This window comes from Protomyctophum bolini (genome assembly GCF_963924005.1).
Source record: "Protomyctophum bolini genome assembly, chromosome: 4".
NCBI classification, from domain to species: domain Eukaryota; kingdom Metazoa; phylum Chordata; class Actinopteri; order Myctophiformes; family Myctophidae; genus Protomyctophum; species Protomyctophum bolini.
The window spans coordinates 27,119,684-27,142,496 of NC_137865.1; the positions used below are offsets into that span (position 1 = coordinate 27,119,684).

Consider the following 22,813-nt stretch of genomic DNA (forward strand, 5'->3'; position numbering starts at 1 on the left):
GTTTAATATAAAACAAATATTTGTCCACTGACACAATACACACAATTATGTTTTGTCAGTCGACGTTGTCAACAAGACACTTGTCTTCCGAGCAATAAACAGCCTTGATGCAAAGCTTATTGGGGTGGAAGGCTCCAGTGGTGGAACTACACCTTTTTTGTTCCTGAATGACGCTGCCTTATGGTAAACAATATTACATCCGCCATCACAAAATCTAGAAAAGAATGTAGAATTATTTCATTTACACGACAGTTGGCCAGATGGGAGATCTAACAGATTACACTTGTTTACTGTATGTAATTTGATGAGACCGAGTTAAAATGCAGATTTAGTGTACTTTTCGTAGCTAAAGTAGTAGGGGAAAGACCACCACATTGTTCCATTGACCGTACGTATGGGCAGTTTTGTGGTGTTGTATGTACTTTTGGCTCTTCACCCGTTCCTTCCTGGCCGGGCAGGGTACTGTAATAAGCTGTGAGAGTGCCAGTAGCTCGCCACTCCTCAATGAGTTCCATTGAATGGGCACAAAGCTCTCCATGGGGAGTGCACTCGTAAAGCTGTCACACTAGCCTCTAAATCAGCAGGCTGGCTCAGTGCTCTAGGCCTCTCCTCTCCTCTCCTGTCCACAGGGAGCAGCTAATAATATTGTTAATTCCCACAGATCACAGCCGAGATAGAAGATCTCTTATAGCAGTGGTTCCCAAATCATGGGTTTGGGAATCGGGAGTCCATTTTTGGGGTCGTGGAATCATTATTATTATTTTAAAAGATGAAAACATATATATTTTCCATAATGTTACACCTAGGCTTCTAAGCCTGACAGCGTGTCGCTGGTTCAACTCCTGATCCCAACGACCTTTGCCGTGTGTCACTCCCAAATCCCAATCTCTCTCCCACCATTTCCTGTCAGCTTACTGTACACTTTCAAATAAAAGGCAAAAAAAGTCCCCCAAAAAATATCTTAAAAAAATAAATAGGTGATCTACAAGCTCACTACACATCACGATGCAACATCTTGTGAGCTTGTATATCGGCTATAGTAGTGTCTAGTCTTGAATGCACAGTATATGCCAGTAAACGTGTGTCCTACCTTCCAGCAGGTCTCTAGCCAGACCCGGTTCTGCCCCTGTGGACCGAACAAAGTCTGACAGGACCGCGTCCATGTCCAGAGTCATGTGATCATGTGTGTGTGCTGCCCAGGGTGCAGCGGTGGCCTTGGTGGACGCCAGTCTTCACGTTCTCATCTGGAGAGACAGACAGACACGGCAGGATAAATAAAGGACAGAAACGGGTCAGTGGCGTCAGTAACAGACCAGCTGATCACTCACGAACCCTTGCGAGAAAGAAAAAAAGAATAGTCCACTGGGGGTGCCCGCTGGCCTAGCGGTCCAGGCGCATGCCACATTAAGGCTCTGGCCTGAAAGCGTGTCACGTATTCGAGTCCCGTTCATGACGACCTTTGCTGCATGTCTCTCCCCCGTCTCTCTCTCCCTCTTTCCTGGCAATCTTCACTTGTATCTATCAATAAAAACAAATCAAAAGAATAAATAAAGAATAGTTCACTGGATGACTGTGATCTTTCTTTTGCCGCCTCGGCAACGGCCTCTGCCTGCCTGGCACCCACTGATTTGTGACGTTTGTCACGGTTGCTTTGTGAAGCGCGATCCACTCCCACACACCGTTCCTCATAGCTCTTACCAGCGGTCATAACATTATATCAAAAGTTCCAAAGACGGAGTATCAACAATAAGACCTTATCCAGGACACACCTGCCTCGCCCCGGCGGTCAGCCAGCCCGTGCTCATGACAACATTAACCGCTTCCTGCTGTCCTGGGGTCAACCCGGGGTCTCTTGCTGGTGGGTGTGATCCAGCATAACCCCCCACCCCCCCACCCCACATCAGCACTCTAGGCTAGCTTGATGGAGGTGTGTTTGTGTGTGAGGAAAGATGAGTCATTGTTTTGTTTGGTCAGCAGAGTGTGATGTTCTGGAGGCTTTTTTGTGCCCCCTCCCTCCCTAGCTACACAACATGTTTACATCATGACGAGGCCACGCTGGGGCTCTGATGATCAACAACACACACATTCCATTCATGGAAGGTCACACAGTGTACCACCCATAGAGTTATAAAGGATAGAGTGCGGACAGCCCCGCCCCCTGCTATTCATTCAGTGGAAGTTGCTCAGTGGCGTTTTGAAGCACACGGAAGAACGCTCTACTTCCACATTTGAACACCAACTGGTGGTGGTCAAATGCGGAAGTGCAAACGAGCGCTCCATGTTAAACCCCAGCTGCACATGGGTTTCCTCATGCTAAATGCAGGGGCCCGCCTGCAGTTCCAGCTCTGACCACTACGTCTTGCAGCTTCAACGTTGGACAGCCATTCTGGGGGCTTGTCACAGTACCACCACCGTTTCTCAACCAGCGGTTCAGAGACCACTAGTGGTCCATGGCATCATTACAGGTGGTCTAAAAGAAAAGAAAAAAAAAAGGTACAAATATATAACTGCTTGACGTGCTTTATTTATTTTTTAGGAAAACGCCTTCTTATTTACTAAATGTGATTGTTGTGGTGGAAAGTAGTGTGGGGTGGTCCTTGAGGATTGTTTATGCTAGCATATGAAATATGCTAGCGGGCCAGAGCAAAAAAAGAAAGAAAAAGAAGGTTGTGAATCAGTCAAACACTTTCACTGTCCCTGACACACGCGCGCACACACACACACACACACACACACACACACACACACACACACACACACACACACACACACACACACACACACACACACACACACACACACACACACACACACACACACACACACACACACACACACACACACACACACACACACACACACACACACACACACACACACACACACACACACACACACACACACACACACACACACACACACACACACACACACACACACACACACACACACACACACACACACACACACACACACACACACACACACACACCGAGAGCCCAGCGTCTGCTGTGGGAGCATATGCATAGTTTCCTGTCCACGTGGGGCTGTGTGGGGGCGTTGGAGAAGAGTGCATACTGTAGCATCGTCAGCCGAGAAACAAACACCCACAGGTTCATTCATTGACATTCGGTGGTTTTAGATGTGTGCATATTTAACCAGTTAAAACTCAGGAGGAACCCTCATGGGTCTGTAACTTTGAGTGTACAAATGGAACCAAATGGACCCGTTCCATTTGTACACTCTCAGAATTAAATTAACATTGATTTTACAATATAAATTGGGGGTCCCAGAGATGGAAATGCCATTAAATGGGGGTCCGAAGCCTATTTCATGTCAAACTGGGGGTCTTTGAAATTAAAATGGTTGAGAATCACTGCTAAAGCCGTAAAAAATATTCTCTTATGGGGAGTCCCTGCTTTATCTTTTCAAATGGCCGGGGGTCCATGGGTTAATAAATGTCAATTTGGGGGTCCTTGACATGAAAGAGTTTGGGAACCACTGCCCTACAGTATATACGTCAGTCCCACTGACTCCACATGGGGTCTAGTGGTCTACACTAGGTCCCCTCCTTTTGAAATTTATGATTTGAAATTTGTGATGCGTTTTGAGCTATTTTCACAGAATGCTCATCCCAGAATAGGGACGCTAGGCTAGGTAGGGTTCCTGTGGGTGGGTAAATCACTTGGCAAGTGTGCCGACGGTTAGGTGAGCCCATGAGACTCACAGTGAATCTGAGTGAATCGCCATGTGAGCGATCACACGTGCCGAGCAGCCCATGGCCTCACACATCAACGATCGCACCGCCCTAGTTGTCAAGTCGCGGTAGACCGAAAAGGTTCTTCTTACATGAACCAAAAGGAGCAAATCTTGGAATGTTTTTAATTGCTTCTAGGGGTCCCTGGCAGTGCACAAAACGTTTTCAAATGGGGTCTGCAGCCAAATACATATCAATTTGACGGTCCTTGACTTGAAAAGGTAAGTTTTATAATGACCATATGTCGTTCTCCTGTCCGACACCGCACTGTATAATGATTGAACTGCATTTTTATAGCGCTTTTCCAAGTGCTCAAAGTGCTTTACAATGGTTCATACATTGGGAGGTGAAGCGGCGAACAGTCGACGCCAGCGACCTCACTTCCCACATTCACACACCTATGGTGGCAAGCTCACACCGACCGACTCATTGGAGGCAATGTAGGGTTTAGTGTCTTGCCCAAGTGTCTGGCCATAGCTCACAGACTATAGGGGACATTAATGACAGCATGGACAGGACCTGGCTGAACGTTACCTACTGGAAGGCAGATTCCTGACTCAGTCTGCACTCTGCAAAGCCTTTGAAATGTTCCTTTCATAGAGGAGTCTAAACATTATTATGCATTGCATTATTGTGGAGTACCATCCTAAAAAGAAGTCACTCTCAAGAAGGCTGGTGGTGCACGGTAAAATCATCAGTGTTAATGTAACTCCAAGATTGTAAAGAGAATAGGATAAAAGCTGCACACTCGTGCTCCACTTTTAAGACAGCTTTACCCAGCTGAGGTCTTATCTGGTTAAGATGTCCCCTCAACCCTTGTTTAACCTTTTCTTTTAATCTAGCATTGATCTCATACTTGTTTTGCTTTGTTTTCTTGGATAAAGTTGGTTCCCTACTCTTATGTAACGCACTTTGCGTATTTAGAAAAGCTCTATATGAATTTGAGCCATTATTATTATTTATTGACGACGTTTCGAGCCAAGGCTCTTCATCAGTAGCAGTGTGCAGGCTTTATTCTATCCTTCATGATCACTTCTAAGCCAGCACCTCAGATAAGTAGTGAGCACTGCTTGGGCATCAGAGAGAAAATGTTCAAGACCAAGCAACTTTTGTCTTCATCCTGATCCTATGCATTATTTATGAGCCAAAGCTGCACTTAAGCTGTAGTTTTTGCCGACCTAGTTACTGCCAGCCACTTGCATTGTGTTGCATGTGTTGTGTATCACTGGGCATTGAGAGCCTCTATAGGAAACAGGGAGCATTTCAACTTCATTTATACTACATTGATTCAATGCGTTAGCTTGGAAATCGGTTCTTGTTGGCAAGTGACACTATCATTCAAAGTTGTATAAATCTGGCTTTAGGTGTAGCCCATCAGACAACCACAATGTCACATGTAACTCACACCAAATAACTGTTTACATTTTCACTATTTTATTTCTTAACCACAGGAACCATACCCTGGGCATGTCATAACAGGTTAAGATTTTGAGACAACACGTCACGGGTTGTTAGCTTGTAGATCGGGAAACAGATTTGATGTAAAGGGGAAAAAAGGAGGTAACCAAGACAGACACTCTGGGGGAACCCGGCCAACAAATGATAAAGTGGTCAACAGTAACTTCATGTTTAAAACATCAAAACAAAAAACGACATACATGCTTACATCTTATGACACTGCTTCAATACACAAATATATGTCAGTCTATAAGCCAATCTCTGCTCTTTGGGGGACGGTGGTGATAATACAAGCGCATCATTAAGCTCTCCCCTGGGGAGGACGCTTAACTATGAAGAGAATAATAGGTGGTTCACAAAGTGTGAATCATGATATTGCTTTGTAGGGCAGAAAGCGGTGATTATAGCACTGGGGAAAGAGACATTGAAACAGCTGAATGTTATAAATCATGACCTCACAGGTTCCCCTGAGAACTCCTGTGGGAGGTCATTATGATCAAGAGTCATCCTACACCATTTTTCTCTGTCTGATCCAGATCAATGTGGGCCATAGTACTGTCTATCTAGTGTAGTTTATCATACAATAATAATAATAATAATAATAATAATCATAACAAATAAAAGCATGTAGATTATAGATCTAATCAGAATATTTTGTAAAAAAAATTATGTACTTTATTCTTAAATTGAGTTCTGTCAGAGTGGCGGACTGGAGGAATTACGGTATGATTATTATTATTATCATCATCATTATCATTATTAAGTTAATCTTGGTCTCTCGGGCCCCGGCGCTGAACCAGTGAAGTTATCCGTTTCTGGAAAAGTTATCCAGAAACATCAAACCAATCCCAAAAGAGGCCTTTGTTTTGTTTAAGTCAGCAACAGCATGGTTCTACTAACTATAATGCAATTTAATTTATGTCCATGAAATGGAAACGTGTTGGAACATACTTTCTGTATTTTTTACTGAGGATTGTTGAGCAGCCATCTGACGGCTATGGTACTGTCAGGGTGGGTCACACGCACACACATCAGGCTAGTCCACGTCCTCGGAGGCCGTTTGGAGACAGGGAACACACTGGGTATGCAGAGAACCCTGAAACACAGACACAGACATGTTAGACTTGGAAGCATCCATGCACGTTAAAAGCCACTCTCCACTACAGTGCAAGAAGTTGAAACCAGCCAAACACTACTATGGCTTGGCTGGTAACTGTAACAAGGCAACCAGCCTTGTTTGCACACCTCTATCAGCAACTTCGGCTATGTTCTGGAAGCCATTTATGATTTCTACATTGTAAACATCAACCCTTGGATGGAAGAGCACATTTAATTCACTCTTCCTGCGTCAATGAAAAATAATAATAAATGTTTTTGAAAAGACCAAAAAGTAGACTTAGACACTTAGAGACTTAGACTCTAGTAGCTAATCTTCCTTGTGATCTAAAAATGTGACAGTTAGACTACAGTACAAATCTGCAATACCGGTACTATGAATTGCCCACAACTGTGACTAGCATTTTGCTAAGATGATAAAATGCTTTAAATGCAAAGCAAGCACTGTAACTTGACAGTCACAGGGATTGGTAATTAATCAAGTGAAAGTTTGCATTCTGCATTAAAATCTCCTTCCACTCAGCTTGAAGGTGCAGCCGTGCAGGTGTACTGTATGTAAGTGTGCTGTCATGGGCTGGGAAAGTGCAGCGCTAGCGTCATGATCTCGGTTGTTATGCAACAAGAGTGCCAACAAATGCTGATGCCGGTGAAGGCAGATCATGGTTGACTTGATGCGTGTCATTTCCACACAGTATTCCGTCGTTTAGAAAACCCACATATATAGTACACTTTATTTTTTTCGTTACGTGTGAAGAAAACTGTAGATAAAATGAGATATGATTATAGGGTACGTGAGGGCAGCAGGGCATACATGGAGATGATGAGGGCTGGTGGAAACTTAGCAAACGTATGGTGGCTGCATGGTGTCCGCACCGGGCCACACCTCTCACTGCACCCTTTCAACAGAACAGTGAGAACTGCCGAGGAGCTAGTGACAAAGCCCATATAAATGGAGACAGAAATATCTTGCAGTGCAATCTGCAATGTATAATTCACAGGAACACCAATGTAAGGGGTTCAAATTCGGTTTACCCCTATTGTTGGATGATCTTTGAGTTTGAACACAGCAGCAAAAGTAGACAGAGCTCTCACTTGACTTAAAAGGTATACAGAATTATTAATTATGTTTTTTGCACCTGTCCCAGTCCTCTGTCCATTAATACCTAAGGACAGGTTTAAACAAGTTCAGGCACATAAGAGTTATTCTTTTTTCCCCCTGTTTGTTTGTGTATTTTTTACAGCAGTGATTCCTGTGATTTGCAGACCAAATGGCTAAAATTGGAAAATACAAAAAGAAATGTCTCCAAGATAGAAGAAAATAAACAAAAGATATGAATGTCCTTTCAATTTGGGACCTCTGCAGGAGACAGGCAGAAAGCATTCTGGCATGCCTACAAACAAGGTTATCTGCTACTCTAAAAAGCAGCTTTGTCGCGTTCCAGGCAGCTGCAGTATACAGCTGCCGGAACTGATCACAGCCACTCTACAATGCTTGTAATTCCACCAGATGCGTCTCAGATGCGTTTCAGAAGTGTCCCAGACAGGAATGGTAATGGGTATCAGATGAGAGGTGACAAACAACTCATTTGATATTGTGTTTAATACATTTAAAAAACCGAACTTACTTACACTAACTGTGCTCTACAGTCTACAGTAAGTAGACTGTGCAAAGTAAACTTGACCGGATCAGTGCTGCACTTGTTCCGCTCTTTTTTTTATCACTCTACACCAAAAATAGTCAATCTACAAGCTCACGCAACGCTGCACGCTGTGTGCTTGTAGATGTGCTGTTTTCAGCAAATGTTCCCCCAGAACAGCAGGGTTCAAGTGGTTAGATGTGTTGTAAACAAAGACTGGCTGGCACAATGGATACAATGTAAACAGTATCAGAGAATAGTCTAGTCAGATTGTATACCGTATTACTACCTTGTAACAGAACAACTGTCATACGAGACGAGTACTGAGGTCAGTTGTTGCTGCTCTATCTTACCGTTCTTTTTCAAGTGGCTTCTTGAAAGGCAGGAGGACACACACACACACACACACACACACACACACACACACACACACACACACACACACACACACACACACACACACACACACACACACACACACACACACACACACCATTGTGTACAACCCATGCTCCATTGACCTCGGAGCGCTCTGCCTGCAGCCCCTTCATATTTACGAGAGCATGTTTGTAGGCAGTAAAACAGAGCGACAGAGAGAGAGGCCCTGGCTCTTAATCATCTGACTACACAAACACAGAGCGCCGCCGCCGACCCACGGCCTTTTCTTGCAGCAGCACAACAGCCTTTGTCCACGGACACCGCAGGCCTTCAGCGTGGATGCCTGCCTGGGGCCTCGTGTATAAATAACTTGACCCGGCTGAGTGAGTCATTGCAACTTAAAAACATTCTAATAATTAGAAATCACAGCCAAGTCACAGCTTCGGAACATCATGGCAAGAATCAAGGAGAAGATAAAACATCTGCACACTGTTTGAAGCTCCCAAAAGAAGCAAACATTTGCCATATTTTCCTGATGAAGACCTTCAAAGAGTGCAGTTTTATCTTCTGCCTTGATGTCCAGCACCTGGTCTAAATACAGGCATAAGATGTGCAGTTGTGCACACAATCTCATCTGTGAACTTGCGGATGAAACTACAGTCTACCTGATAGTTACATTTCACTGACTGATATTTACATTATACTAGGACTAATAAAGGAATTTAAAGGCAATTGCTCTTTCATCAGGTGAATGAAACTCAAATAAAAAAATAGGTTTTTAACCAACATCACATTGGCAGGCATATACAGATAACACATACTTTAACAAAATCTTACATCAGACATTATAAAAGCCCCTCACAAATAATTATTGCATAATCATCTACAGTAGGAGTAAGCCTTCATGAGGGCTCTTGGAGTTATCACCTGTTCATTGAAACTGTCAAATGAAAGTGTTTTCTGAGGAGAAACCTGCAGTAAAATGTATCCAGAATAGATGAATAAAGAAAACTATCACGTAAAAAGAAAAACATTGCAACGTATTCTTCTGCTTGAATTGTCTCAGACATCATGTAATGATCAAGCACTAATCCTGCGTCAAAACATATTAGATCTCATCGTTACATCTACATGTAGCAGTTTGTTCAGGTGTGTGATGTACAGTAAATGCAGTGGACTCCTTGTAAAAGCAGATGATGATAAAGTGAGGAATGTCCCACCGCAGCTGAGACTACTGTATACAGAAGCCGGCTGCAGAACTTGATTGGGCGCCTACCGCCTAATATCCTTAGCGCTAGAATGTCTATGGTGTCCCCCCAACAACAACGCAGTTCCTTTGCTGAGCGCTATACTTTAAGTAGCCATTCAGCTCTATACATTCTAGAGGTTAGCCAGGGTGATCTCGCCATCTCCATGTCCCACTGCAGACATACGAGGAGAACAAGAACAGAACAGCGTTTATTCATTTATTCTGTCTGTGTTTATTACCGTGTTATAGGAATCTTCATGACTTCCATGACATTGTATTTGTAAGCCAGAAACAGGGAGGCAGGCATATCAAAGGCCGGCAGGCAAAAATATCAATTAATCTCTATTGTAATTTGTAAGATGGGTAAACATATCGCCAGCGTGCACACTGCCACGGTTTCACTAGTAGTTCCCACTAAGATTATACGTTTCTTGCACCATGTGATCATAGTATCCACTCAGTGATTCGCTGAGATGATTACACAGCAAATCATATTTGTTATTCGCTAAACTACGTCAATTATTGGCTAAATGAGAGATTACATTTTACTTAACGGTCGTGGATGTCTGGGTAGTTTCCACTAATACAGTACATGCAGGTGATTCATATGTAGCATTGTTTTCCACAGTGGCTCACTGGCTGCACATGTTTCCATTGCACCCTGGTCTAATTGTCGCTGAGACAATTGTTTCCACAGGGAGCAGTGGGTGCCCATGTACGCACGTCACAGAACCAAGTACAATACTGTAGTCCAGGGGCATTCAACTGGTGGTCCGCGGGCCAAATGCGGCCCACAGAGCGCCCCTTTGTGGCCCCTGGACGAATTAAAGAGAATATTTTGAGGGCTAATGACAGTTGCAGGTATGGTGTGTGAGATTACAATAATGACAGTAATCCTTAATCATAGTCTATCATATTCAAGGGCTTTTGGAGAGAAATTAGCGCAGAAACAGAATTTCCTTGCATGCATAGAACTAAACATTGTTAGTATTCAAATGCACTCAACTCAGAGAAGTGTACTGTACCAGCACCCACTTGAGTGCACCACTTGGAGTGGGTACTGTACTTTAACTGCCAGCCATCATGAAGTATTATTGTTTTAAACCTCTTAAAGGGAACAGGCTGTTGATGCATTTATCAGTCTATAAAAACAATAATTATGAATATGATACAACGCATATTGACATAGAAAATCCCCTATTCTGTCTATTTAATCCATTCTCTGTGTTCTTATAATATAAGAACACATCATCTACATGACTAGAGCTGTGCCCATTAGTCACTGGCCTACTTGGAACGATACAAGTTGGAAATGCATGCCCCATCCAGTTATTACTTGCGCGAGCAGAGCGCAAGTACCGTTTTCGGCTGTGTATGTCGGTGACTACCTCTGCTAATCAGGGATTGTGTATTTTTGGTGGTCCCCTCGGCCAATGAGGAACCACCGTTTTTACATAAACATACATAGTTACGTCATCAGTCAATCCCTGCCCTATATATAACTTATATATAGGACACTAAACTTAAAACATTTAGAACCCATTGTAGTAGATATCTCGAATGGGATTTATATGGACATATAACTCAGATGTTTCAATAACTTGATTGAAGTCTGCTTATGGCAAATTAAATTGATTTGACATAACTTAAAAAGTCCATGGATACTGTCTGTTTCTATTTTCCCATTTGCCAAAGAAGCTTGCAATTTACAATATGAAAGAGAATATACATAGCAGGCAACAGGGTCTAGAATAGACCACGGGTGTCAAACTGGTGGCGGAAGGGGGGGGAAGGACGGTAAGTTTCAAGGTGCGTTCAGACTTGAATGGTTAGAGCGGCACGATTACATACAAAGTCAATGCAAAGACGAGATTTGCGCGAGATTTGCACCGACCTGGTGCAGTACAAACGAACCGAGGCGAATATATACAGTATATTCAGGTCTGCAGCTTTAGAGGTAACTTGTGCGCTCTGCTCGCACACAATGGCACACATTCTCCCTCCAGTGCCGGTGCACTGGAGGGCTCCACATCGTCGGCTCTGTGCCATCAAAGAAACGTTGTTTTGACCAAAAATGCCATCTGGAACAAGGAATAAGAGATACAGGCGATTGAAAGAAACAGATAGAATGGATTATTATGGCGAAGACGATCTAAGATGGGCGACCCATTGTCATGACAACAACAGGTAGCTACCCGATGCTAACGCGAGTAGCATTATGGCTTGTAGTGGGCCTGTTGAGAACTCTAGTTTTAGCCGGCTGCCGGGCGCAGCTGCACTAATAACTTTGGGGCAGGCCTGTCTAGAGTCAAAAGGGAAACATCGAAGAGGAATTAAAGGAGAATTCCATACTAAAAGGCTTTCTTACCTTTCTTTGTAGTTGTTACGTCCCCAACAAAGAGGTCCAGGTGTTATTTTGTGCAAAAGCTCCTTATTGGCTATTTCCCCTACCATAAGCCCTAAATGAATTGCATTGAATTGAATGGGAATTGAATGGGGCTATGGGGTGTTGTGCTAATTCGCTTATTTCCATCGCTCAAAATTATAATTTCTTTGTATATATCCTCTCTTCATAATGTAAATAATATCCCAAGCGGCACACTTTACTACTTCTTTCGATGGAAATAAGAGAACTAGCATAACACCCCATAGCCCCATTCAATTCCCATTCAATACAATGCAATTCATTGAGGGCTTATGGTAGGGGAAATAGCCAATAAGGAGTTTTTGCACAAAGAAACACCTGGACCTCTTTGGTGGGGACGTAACAACTACAAAGAAAGGTAAGAAAGATAAGAAAGCATTCTAGCATGGAATTCTCCTTTAAGGATGGTACACCTTGGTAACGTCTGTCCCAATAGCCTTGGTGTTGTCCTGGACAGACAGCTCTCGTTCAAAGCACACCTTATAGCCGTCACTCGATCCTGTAGGTTTACACTCACTACATCAGTCATGTCAAAAGTCAAAACTTGACAATTTAACTCCCTCCTTACTGGCCTACCGGCATGCGCACTCTTTCCCTGCCCAACCGCACCATCTAGTGGTGGCTTAGACTGCCACAGCTTTCAGCCTGCACGACCCCTTTAGGAAGCAAGAATTGGAAACAGTCCTGCATGGTCGCGATCATTTTTTATTCACCTCCGAAAACATGGATGTTTTGTATGATCGCCTCAATCTGAGCTCAATTCCAATACAAAGCGTTTTTTGGATATGCAATAGCCGGGAACCAGTGCATGGAAAATAACAGATTATGTCACGAACGCGGAAGGGACCCGTTGCTTAGCGACGATCACAACAAAAGCCGGTAAAATTCATTTTTGAACACTATAAATCCTTAATCTCGCCCGATCTCGTCCTAGGCCGTCTGTGAGACTGTGACTATAAAAAAGGTTGTCCAGTCCTGTCTTAGGCAGAAAAACGTAAGCCTTTCCAATTGATCCAAAATGCCGCAGTACGCCTGGTTTTCAACCAGCCAAAATTCTCACATGTCACCCCCCTTCTCCGCTCCCTCCATTGGCTCCCTATTGCTGCCCGCACAAAACTCTGATGGTGGCATTCAAAGCAACCAAATGTTTGGCACCCCCATATCTTGCAAGTCTGATCGCACCCTGCAAACCCTCTCCAGATCAGCCGACGCAGGGAAGCTGGAAGTACCTTCGCTAAAACGCAGAGACAACACTCCACACGTCCCAAACTCTTCGCCCTTCTGGCTCCAAAACTATGGAATGCACTTCCCATTACAATCAGAACTGCAGCCAGTGTGTAAGGTGTTTCATCCCTCCCCTCAGCTGCTGTGGGATCAGTCCCCATTTGAACATGACAATGTGCATAACTGTTGGGCAGCTCTGAGGAGCAGAGGATAAATTGAGGTTAGCTTAGGGTTGGATCTCACATCATGGGGAAGTGTTGCTGAACGTGCCACGGTGCCAGTGGCAGACCACCTGCTGTTGGCACCCTCCCCACCTCTGAGCGGCTCACTGACAGACAGGCAGTGCCGGGGAAAAGTACTGACATTTTAAATTGTAAAAGTATTGATACCACAAAATAAAAGTCTAGTATTTCACAATATACTATACACACATACTATACATATTTCACAAGTTCAATATGTATACAAATCATTTGAAAATAGTAGCTCTAAGGCTAAAGTGGTTAATGCATGTTTTGTAATGATCAAAATCTACAAAGTAACTACCGGTATAGTAACTAAAGTTTCAAATAATTGTATTGGAGAACAGTACAATATTTGCCTCTGAGATATAGTGGAGTAGATGTATAATACTAATATTATTATTATAGAAATACTGAGTAAAAGTTGTACTTAAATACAGAACTGCATGTAGGCCTAAGTACTTAGTTGCTGACAGGGAGAGGAGAGGAGTTAAGATTTGACTGTAGAAGCGGACAGTCCGAATCTGTCAAGTGCAAACCAACCACTGGTCGAGCTTAGCTACCGTGCATCAATTCCTCATACATTCTGTGATCCATTTAACTTGGGGATCCGACTCTGATGCGTGTTGCCATGTAATCGGGTGCTATAATAACACAGCTGTGCTCAATCTGCTCATCATACAAGACTCATCTGTGGACGTCTGATCATAAAAGGGGCGTGGCAGGCAGCTAATTGTTTTGCTGCCATAAAATATGCAGTCTTTCTGTTTAGCAGCTGAGGAGGTCTCTCTGCAGACATACAACACCATATGTGGCAATAAGGGTTCAATGCAATATTAAACAAAGTTTATGAATAAGTCAGTAGATCATCTGCACTTTAATCATTTCCAATCTGCACTTGTCCACTCAAGGATCACAGACAGGCAGCACTGCCACCACACATCAATACTGGAGAAACCTGAGCCAAATAAACAAAACAGCAGCTGGAGACCAGTGTTGATTAAACAAAAATATATATTTTAGTTTTAGTCATAGTCTTTTGAATAGTTTATTTAGTAGAGTCACCTGGAATGTTTTAGTGTTAAATATCATAAGATTTTAGTTGACTAAATCTACAGTTGATTTAGTCGATTAACAATTTGTCAGGTCTTGATGCCGTCGTAATGGCTGTGATGCGTTTGTGAGCTTGTACTGTAGATCTATTACTTTCAGCATGCAACCAAATGTAAAATGACTTTCTTCCAAAGATTTAATCTAGACGTAGTTTTTATTTGTTGACGAAATTGTCAATATATTTAGTCTTAGTCATCACAGCTTATTTTCCATTAGCTTTCGTCAATGAAAAAAGGTAGTCGACGAAATCAACACTGCTGGAGACCTACCCGACGTACCCGTCAATGGTCACACAGAAGGCGACGTCCGTGAAAGATAAAGTAGGACAGGCTAAGCTCAAGGAGCCTGATCCATCCTCGGCTGGAACAAATATTGTGGATACTTCAAGAGTGTATGGGAATTATATCTCATATTCTGGCTGGAACTACCATGCTCTGTGAGGACAACTGACTTCTCACCATTAGCAGTGGTTGAGCTAAGCTGCGTACAGTAGGGAGCCACATAAAGACTGGAAATATTATGCCGAAAAGCTTGGAAGATAAGCACTCTATCAGCTCTTTCTGAGTGAGCATGCATGCAAGCACGCAAGCAAAGTGCGCACGCGCACACGCACGCACACACACACACACACACACACACACACACACACACACACACACACACACACACACACACACACACACACACACACACACACACACACACACACACACACACACACACACACACACACACACACACACACACACACACACACACACACACACACACACACACACACACACACACAATTATATGTTCATTACCAACACTTTACTGTTTACCCATCACAAAGCCAGCAGAACAAGTGCTTTCACAAAGGGCTGCTGATAACAGACTGCTAATAAAAGATCCCATTCTCATTCAACACTCGCCTATTTCACATGCCTGCGCACAGCAAAATGTCAAGCCTCCCTCTCAGTTATGGCTCAAGAATGTGCTTGTTTACAGAGGGACGACGACAACATGTTTGTGCTCCTTCATCAGCCAAACAGCAACATTGCCACAGGTTTACCATTGCTTTAAAAGCAGACAGCCCTTTCACCAGCATCATAATTTGTACGACTGTCGTTTCAATGCTATTACTAACAGAAGTTGGAATGAAAAGACCAAAACAATGAAAGACAACAAAACAAGATGACTCTCAGTCATAACTGTCAGGTGCAACAAACTCTTGTACTGCCCGTTTTTGTTCGTTTCCGACATCTTTTGTTGGTTCACTCACTGTGTTTTGTTATGGTTGTCCTCTAGCTCCAGTTAGCTCATAACATTAGCTTCTGTTGCCACTCGCTCCGCGTTGCGTCGTTCAGAGTATTGGTTTTTTATGCCGTTCAGACTATCATTAGCTTACGAGGCAGCCAATCATGACTAGGTCGCTAGTAAGATCGCTAGGAGGCAGCCAAATGACTAGGTCATCACTCTTTACGGTCGTCAGTAGTGGTGCGTGCCAATGTAGTCCTGGTGGTTTCAGCACCTGGCAAAAACAGCACAGGTAAATAATAAATATTTCTCCATATATCTTCTCATGTCAATAAGGTGCTCTTCGAAGGACAGAATCAACCCCACACACACACACACACACACACACACACACACACACACACACACACACACACACACACACACACACACACACACACACACACACACTAATCAATCACTCATCAATCAATCACGCATTATAAATAATCACTGTGAAATGGGGAATTAATGGAAAACAATAACATCACACCGAGACCGAACTTTGAACTAAGCACTTCCACTGGTCGCATCATACTTTAGTACACTGTATGTCACCATTTCACTTAGCAATGGCATAAAGCATACAACATTGTCATTTCAAGAACTCCTCCCCAGCTGGCCTAAACGACTACTGCCCGTGCCCGGTAGCCCGGTAGCGCTTAGCTTAGTGGTCATGGAGGCTAGTAAAGGATCACATCTGCTCCTCTTTCCACAAGCTGTAATTTATTGATTACAGCTCTGCCATTAAAACCATAAGACTCCCCCACCAGGCTGGCTAACAAACTGGCAGACCTGGGACAAGACCCTACAGTGTATTATAGAGACTGACATGGGAGTGGATTTTCACTCCTGTCCTGTCCCACTCTCACAGAAAAAGCCTGTCCTGTCCCAATCCTGGGCCAGAGTTTAAAATAAATCCCATCCTGTCCCACTCCTGTAGAATGACTCCTGATCCCATCCCACTCCCACTTGAAATTACTCCCACTCCCATCCCTCTCCTGTTTGAGTTAGTCATTAGAAAAGGCAATTGATTTTGTGTTATATGGCATTTTGTGCTAAATGGCAACAGGAATAGTTAATGTGTGGTTAATATAATGCCTTAATCTATTTTAAACAACACAAATCCTCAAAGGCCCAACACATAACAGGGTTCTTGCACCATTTTGAAAGTAATATTTAAGTATGGAGGGGGGCCGGCAGACCACTGTGGCCATGCCAGTCACCGAATTGGAGATGCACAATATCTATATGTACAGTATGAATGTATGTATGTATGTATGTATGTATCTCTTCCTGCTTCTCAAGACAGATAGCCTACCAATAAAATAAAAATAAATACAGTGGGCAGTGGTGGATTTAACTTTGACTACCAAATACAGTATATTCATATCACTATTAAAACAAAACCAAGAACTGTTCTGACTCAAATGAACATATTTTTCAATTAATTTAAGTCCTATGACATGGTTTTTCCCTGAACAGAACTAAAAGCTTAACAGTTAACAAGTGCTTTGTAAATATTGTTAAGATATATACTGTAGCTAATAGTTAATATAATAGCCAATAAAAACAGAATACACTACTGAGAAGGGCACTTCTCTACATTTTTACACAGTAAAAAACGTAATAAAGATCTTCTCTTATGGGACTAAATATATTGACAATTTCGTCAACAAATAAAAACTACGTCTAGACTAAAATGTTCGGAAGAAAGTCATTTTACACTTGCATGCTGAAAGTAACAGATCTACAAGCTCACAACTCATCACAGCCATTGCTCCGCCTTTCTTCTGTACATCTGAATGCTTCCCACTGTACCTTCAGAGATACTGGGACAAATATGCTGCTGGAAGCAGTAATGTCACATCACATCTCCTTGCTGTGCTGCATATACATGTAGCTAGCAAAGCAGATGCAAACAACCCGAGGGGTGTAGTCAATTGGTCCTAATACGTCATCACATTTATACTTTATGTACATTCTGAATACAGTGGACAGTATCTGCCGTGTTACTTACACACTGCACAAGCCCTGTTTTCTTTCCATACCAAACATTCTTAGTTCATCAGTTTTTTCTTTTTCTTATTCTGGAATAAGGTTAAGTGCCAGCATAGGTTAAGTTAACCTGACGCTGCCAGATGAGGGCGGTATTGGGGAAACATATTCCCCAACACAACACTCATCTGGGATCTCTGACGGAGTTGAGCCCTGAGTCAGATCTGCTTCGTACCGAACCAATCAGCGTGAGCTAAAGGCGGGATATGTGCAAAAGCGGATGTGACGGTATATAGACACGTCGATATGATTGGTTGTGTTTGCACGCCCACACGGTGATAGACAGACGCTCCCATCCAATCATCTACCATGTATCTTGAAAAAAAGGAACAGCCCCGTCATCGAATTTGCTTCCGCGATCCCAGATCCAAATAAGCTGTGAAACAAATTTGTGTAGCAAGCTTTTTGGATCTGGCAGCGTCAGTTTAAGGTTAAGTGCCAGTTGAAAAAAAAGGAGATAAAAAAAAAACGAAAACATTAGTGTCCGTAATAATAAAAATCACACCCGTGTGAAGTGAGGGGCGCTCTTATCATTATACATCAAATCTTGAGACGTGTGGGCCTGTGGGGACAAACGCTGTATATAGGAGGGGCTAGTGCCCCTTAAAAATCACACCATAATGTGAAGTGAGCGGTGGCTTTGGAGTAAAGCACAGTTGTTGACTTAATAGAAGGTTCGATGCAACATTATATATATATATATATATATATATATATACACTGTATATATATATATAGCTGTATGCAAGCACCTGACGAAGCCAAACGGCGAAACATTGAACTTTAAAGTTTGTAATATTCAAACATCACTTGATCACTTCATCACTTTTAACCATCAGTGGGTGAAACAGCATGCAGCTGTGCAGTGTGCACGCACATGGAGTGGACGGATTGATTAATATCTACCAAAACAACCCTTGCTTAGCACCTCCTTACAAAAGCGTGTGCGCAGCGCAAATGATAATACGAAGAATGACCAACCTGGCTGGATACATATTAGTCAGTGGCCTGCATAACGAGCAACGGAAAAAAGGCAAAGATCCCCCACCACCTCCTTCCACCACGCCAAGGTGTAGAGTATGTCCGATGTTCTGTCTCAACTGAAGCAGTCAAAGCCAAGGAAAATGTTACAATACTAATTCACCATCGAGTAGCCTCTGCACTGAATGTCACACTCACATGATAGAACAGCAGGATAAAAACAGATAGTCTGTCCATCCATACATACATGAGCAACATAAAATGAATTGATTATCTATCTATCTATCTGCATAAAAAACTAATAGTCTATCAGCATAAAAACATTGATTGAAAAATGGATTATATATTATATAAAAAGTTAAAAACAAACATAAAAATGATATCCAGATGAATATCAATATTGTGATAATTTCTGATATATTTTGCTATATTGCCCGCCCCTACCTCATATCACTTTATTAAAGAAAAATCACACCTGTGTGAAGTGAGGGGCACTCTTATCATCATACATCATCTCATACTGAAAATGAAGTCGAGTAAGAGTCTTTATTAATAAAGATACTGGCCAATCAGAATGCCTGTTTCCTTTCAATGTCAGTGGCGTTTAATGTTTTGATGTTTAATTTACATCATATTTAGCAGAATTTTTACCTAATTGTCAATGGCAAATATTGAGACGTGTGGGGACTATAAAGCTGTATATAGGAGGGGCCCCTCAAAAACACATTATTTGATAACTTTTCATCGTGCCCCTAAAATAATTTGTGTGCTACTAGATTTTTCAACTTAATAGCACACGTGCTACTTGGAAAAATGCTAAGCGTCGAGCCCTGCGTGGAGACTGTACTCAGTGCATAGGAGACGTGTGCCAAAACTAGAAATGGCACAATAATAGCATAGTGGATCTCAAATACATATTCAACTTGAGTGTGCATGTTGATTCCATAGTGCAATAATCAATAAACAAAGCACTAGCAGTGTTAACATAAGTCAAGGTATCCCAATAACAAAGCTGCAAGCACAGCTCTGCAGTGTGGTTAAGCCAAACAATTGCAAGGGAGACGTCTCACACAAACATTAAATTCCCATTTACAATGAATGGAGAATTTACGTCATATGTGTCTGATCAAATCGACATGTAATGTCATGATGATGTATGATAAGAGCGCCCCTCACTTCACACGGCATGGGTGTGATTTTTTTAAACAAGCAGATTCACAAGCTTGTGGAGCTTGCAGATTGGCATTTTGGTTAAATCCTTTAAACCTAGAAATATGCTTCATCAAACGACAAAGCTGTATGGAATCAAGGATCATCATATTTTTGTTCAGAGAAGTATTAAGTCTGCATGCTCAGAATCTTTACAATGTCAGTCCCTCCAAACAGCAGCCAATACGTATACGTCTCACCCAAGCTTGTTCCAGCAGAGCACCACCAAAAGCACACAAATCTGTGTACAGAGTTCACAACCTCCCCCAGAGCCTATGCTACGTATGTAGCTTGGTCAACAGATAAAGCCACAGAAACCAAACTGGCATGAATGAAACTAGGTGTGCCATGAATGATGCACACAGATCAACTGGCGCCACTGGCTCAGGTGTAGAGTGGCCATTTTGGAATGGGCAGGTTCCTGCTTGGGGTCTGTATTGAGTCTGTATTGCCTCTCATCATGCACCTGTGAATGAGCTACACTGTAGTGCGTAGTCTGTATTGCACTGTGCTCTGTGCTGGTGTTACACCAACACTAAAAACTCAGCTTCCCATTGTGCCCCTGTGCACAGTGTGAAGCTCAACAGCGCCACTTTGTCACCTGTACCCTAAACATAGGGACAGACAGACACACAATACATTGCTGTTCCTTGGAGTGGCTGCACCACTCAAAAAGCAGGGTGGCAACAGGGTGGTATTTCATTAACTTAATGACAAGATGGCCGCTGTGTGATTAATATGGTGAATGAGCAGGTTGGTGCCTGCCTTGCATGTTTTCCTCTGCTGTCGGTGTTTGAATGTGTGTATGAAATTATGAATGGGTAAATACTAAATACATAATGTAAAGCACTTTGGAGAAAGGCACTACATACTGCAAATGCACTATACAACCGGTGTACAGTGTACACCAGTGGTTCCCCAACCCGGTCTCACAGGAATAATACACGACTAGAAAACCCCAAAATCCGTACATATGACACTGAAATACCTCCCCATAAACAATGAGATCGGGCTGGGTTCTCAAACTTTTTGGCTTCAGTACCCCTTTTTGCTGATTTCTGGATCGAAGTATCCCCATTACCCGACTACATGTTGCTATAGAAAACTTATATCTAGCATATCGTTGCTGTCGGGCATTGCCCGTCTTTTATTTGGAAAATGAATGCCCTACTTTGACATACTACAGTGTGACTTGTCATACAAAAGTAACAACGTGTTTGAGCTTGTAGATCTGCTATTTTTTTATTTGAATACTCTTGAATGTATAAATGCAGCAATGCAGGCATGCCATTAATGATGGGAACGCATACTCTCTCGTGTAATATTGCTTAATTAGATCACCCTGAGCACATTTACTTTAAGATGTGTCCAATTTTTCCATTTTCCACTTTCTTTCACGTACCCCCTGTAGTACCTCTGTACCCCTGTAGTACAACCACAGGTGTACACAATCCAACGTTACACAGTTCCATGGTGATTTGTGAGAGGGGTGTTCTAAGGACAGAAGAAAAGACATCAAGCATATCCAGAAAGATGTACAGAAGAACTTGCAAACTATTATATATTTATATGAGATCCCAGGTGAGATAAACCAGCCAGGTGGTGTTGGCCACTTGGCCTGTTTCTATTTTGTGCTGAGGGAGGTTTTCCTGTGAAAAGAGCCACCAGCTACACAGTACACACGCACTGCTGAGCTTCACTCGTGAATCTTTAGGTCCAAGATGATGTACTGTAGATTTCCTTATGCAAGAGTCCGACTGATGCCAGATTTTTGGATCCAATGCCGATTTTGTAAAGTGCTAAATCAATTCAAACAAATTTGTAAAACTCAGTGTCACTAAGCGAAGCAATGTGACAAATGTGGATTTCTTACTTACGTACTTTCGACCGCTACAAACTGTCAAATCTCAGTTTCTCTGTGAAGGAATGTTTGAAATGTTGAATTATTAGGTTTAACCATTTGCTACCTACCTACTAACTTTAATGTACAAAAGTATTATTATTAAAGATGGAGTGCCACAATTTTTGTATTTTTCCAGTTTTTCATGTGTATGAGGTGACAGTACTTAATTAGACAGACTGGAGTTGTTTTTATGTGCAATTGTGTATTGACTTTGTATTTAGGGTTTCTTCCTGGAGGCTGAACCCTTGACAGTCAAACGGGCCAATGAAGTAAACAGTAATATAGTGACACCACACTATCAGCCCCTCCCCTAACACCCCCCCCCATTTATCATACAACTACAGCTGTGGGTGCGGCTTCAGTTCAGGTGGATCACCACCCACCAGGCAAACCAGGCATATTTAATGAACTGGTGGGCGTGTCCACATAAAAGCATGATTTTAACAAATACTGTACACTTTTTGGAAAAAGTTCTTCCCCCTTATATTGTAATAATATCTGATGATCATGTTTTAGGGTGGAAAAAAATGGTGGCACTCCATCTTTAAGTATGGTACAAGTTTCTATCTATAAAATAATTAGTTTTATCGATTTAGAACTATTCTGGATCGCTTTTTTGTTTCTCAAAGAAAAATAAATCATCGATATCCGATGAAAAAAAGGTATATAAACTGAAATAAAATATGTTATCACGTACAGTATAGAGTATAATTATTTAATTATTTATTGTAAATCGTCTCTCATACTCATGCGTATTAATTATTACGCATGAGTGACGGCTTTCG

The 22,813-nt window shown here is 42.4% G+C and overlaps 1 protein-coding gene across 3 annotated transcripts in view; it reads right to left on the reverse strand.

Annotated features, from left to right (window-relative positions):
* Positions 1-22,813, reverse strand: part of otud7a (OTU deubiquitinase 7A) — a 56,932-nt gene that overhangs the window by 27,485 nt on the left and 6,634 nt on the right. For 2 of the 3 annotated variants that reach the window (XM_080761711.1, XM_080761713.1), the window contains exons 2-3: positions 6,167-6,311; positions 1,091-1,244 (exon numbers count right to left, since the gene is read on the reverse strand). In XM_080761711.1, coding sequence (XP_080617837.1) covers positions 1,091-1,175 — 85 coding nt within the window. In that variant the 5' untranslated portion in view covers positions 1,176-1,244; positions 6,167-6,311. Of the gene's footprint in view, positions 1-1,090; positions 1,245-6,166; positions 6,312-14,868; positions 15,042-22,813 lie in introns of those variants that run through there. The other variant, XM_080761712.1, reaches the window with a different exon arrangement.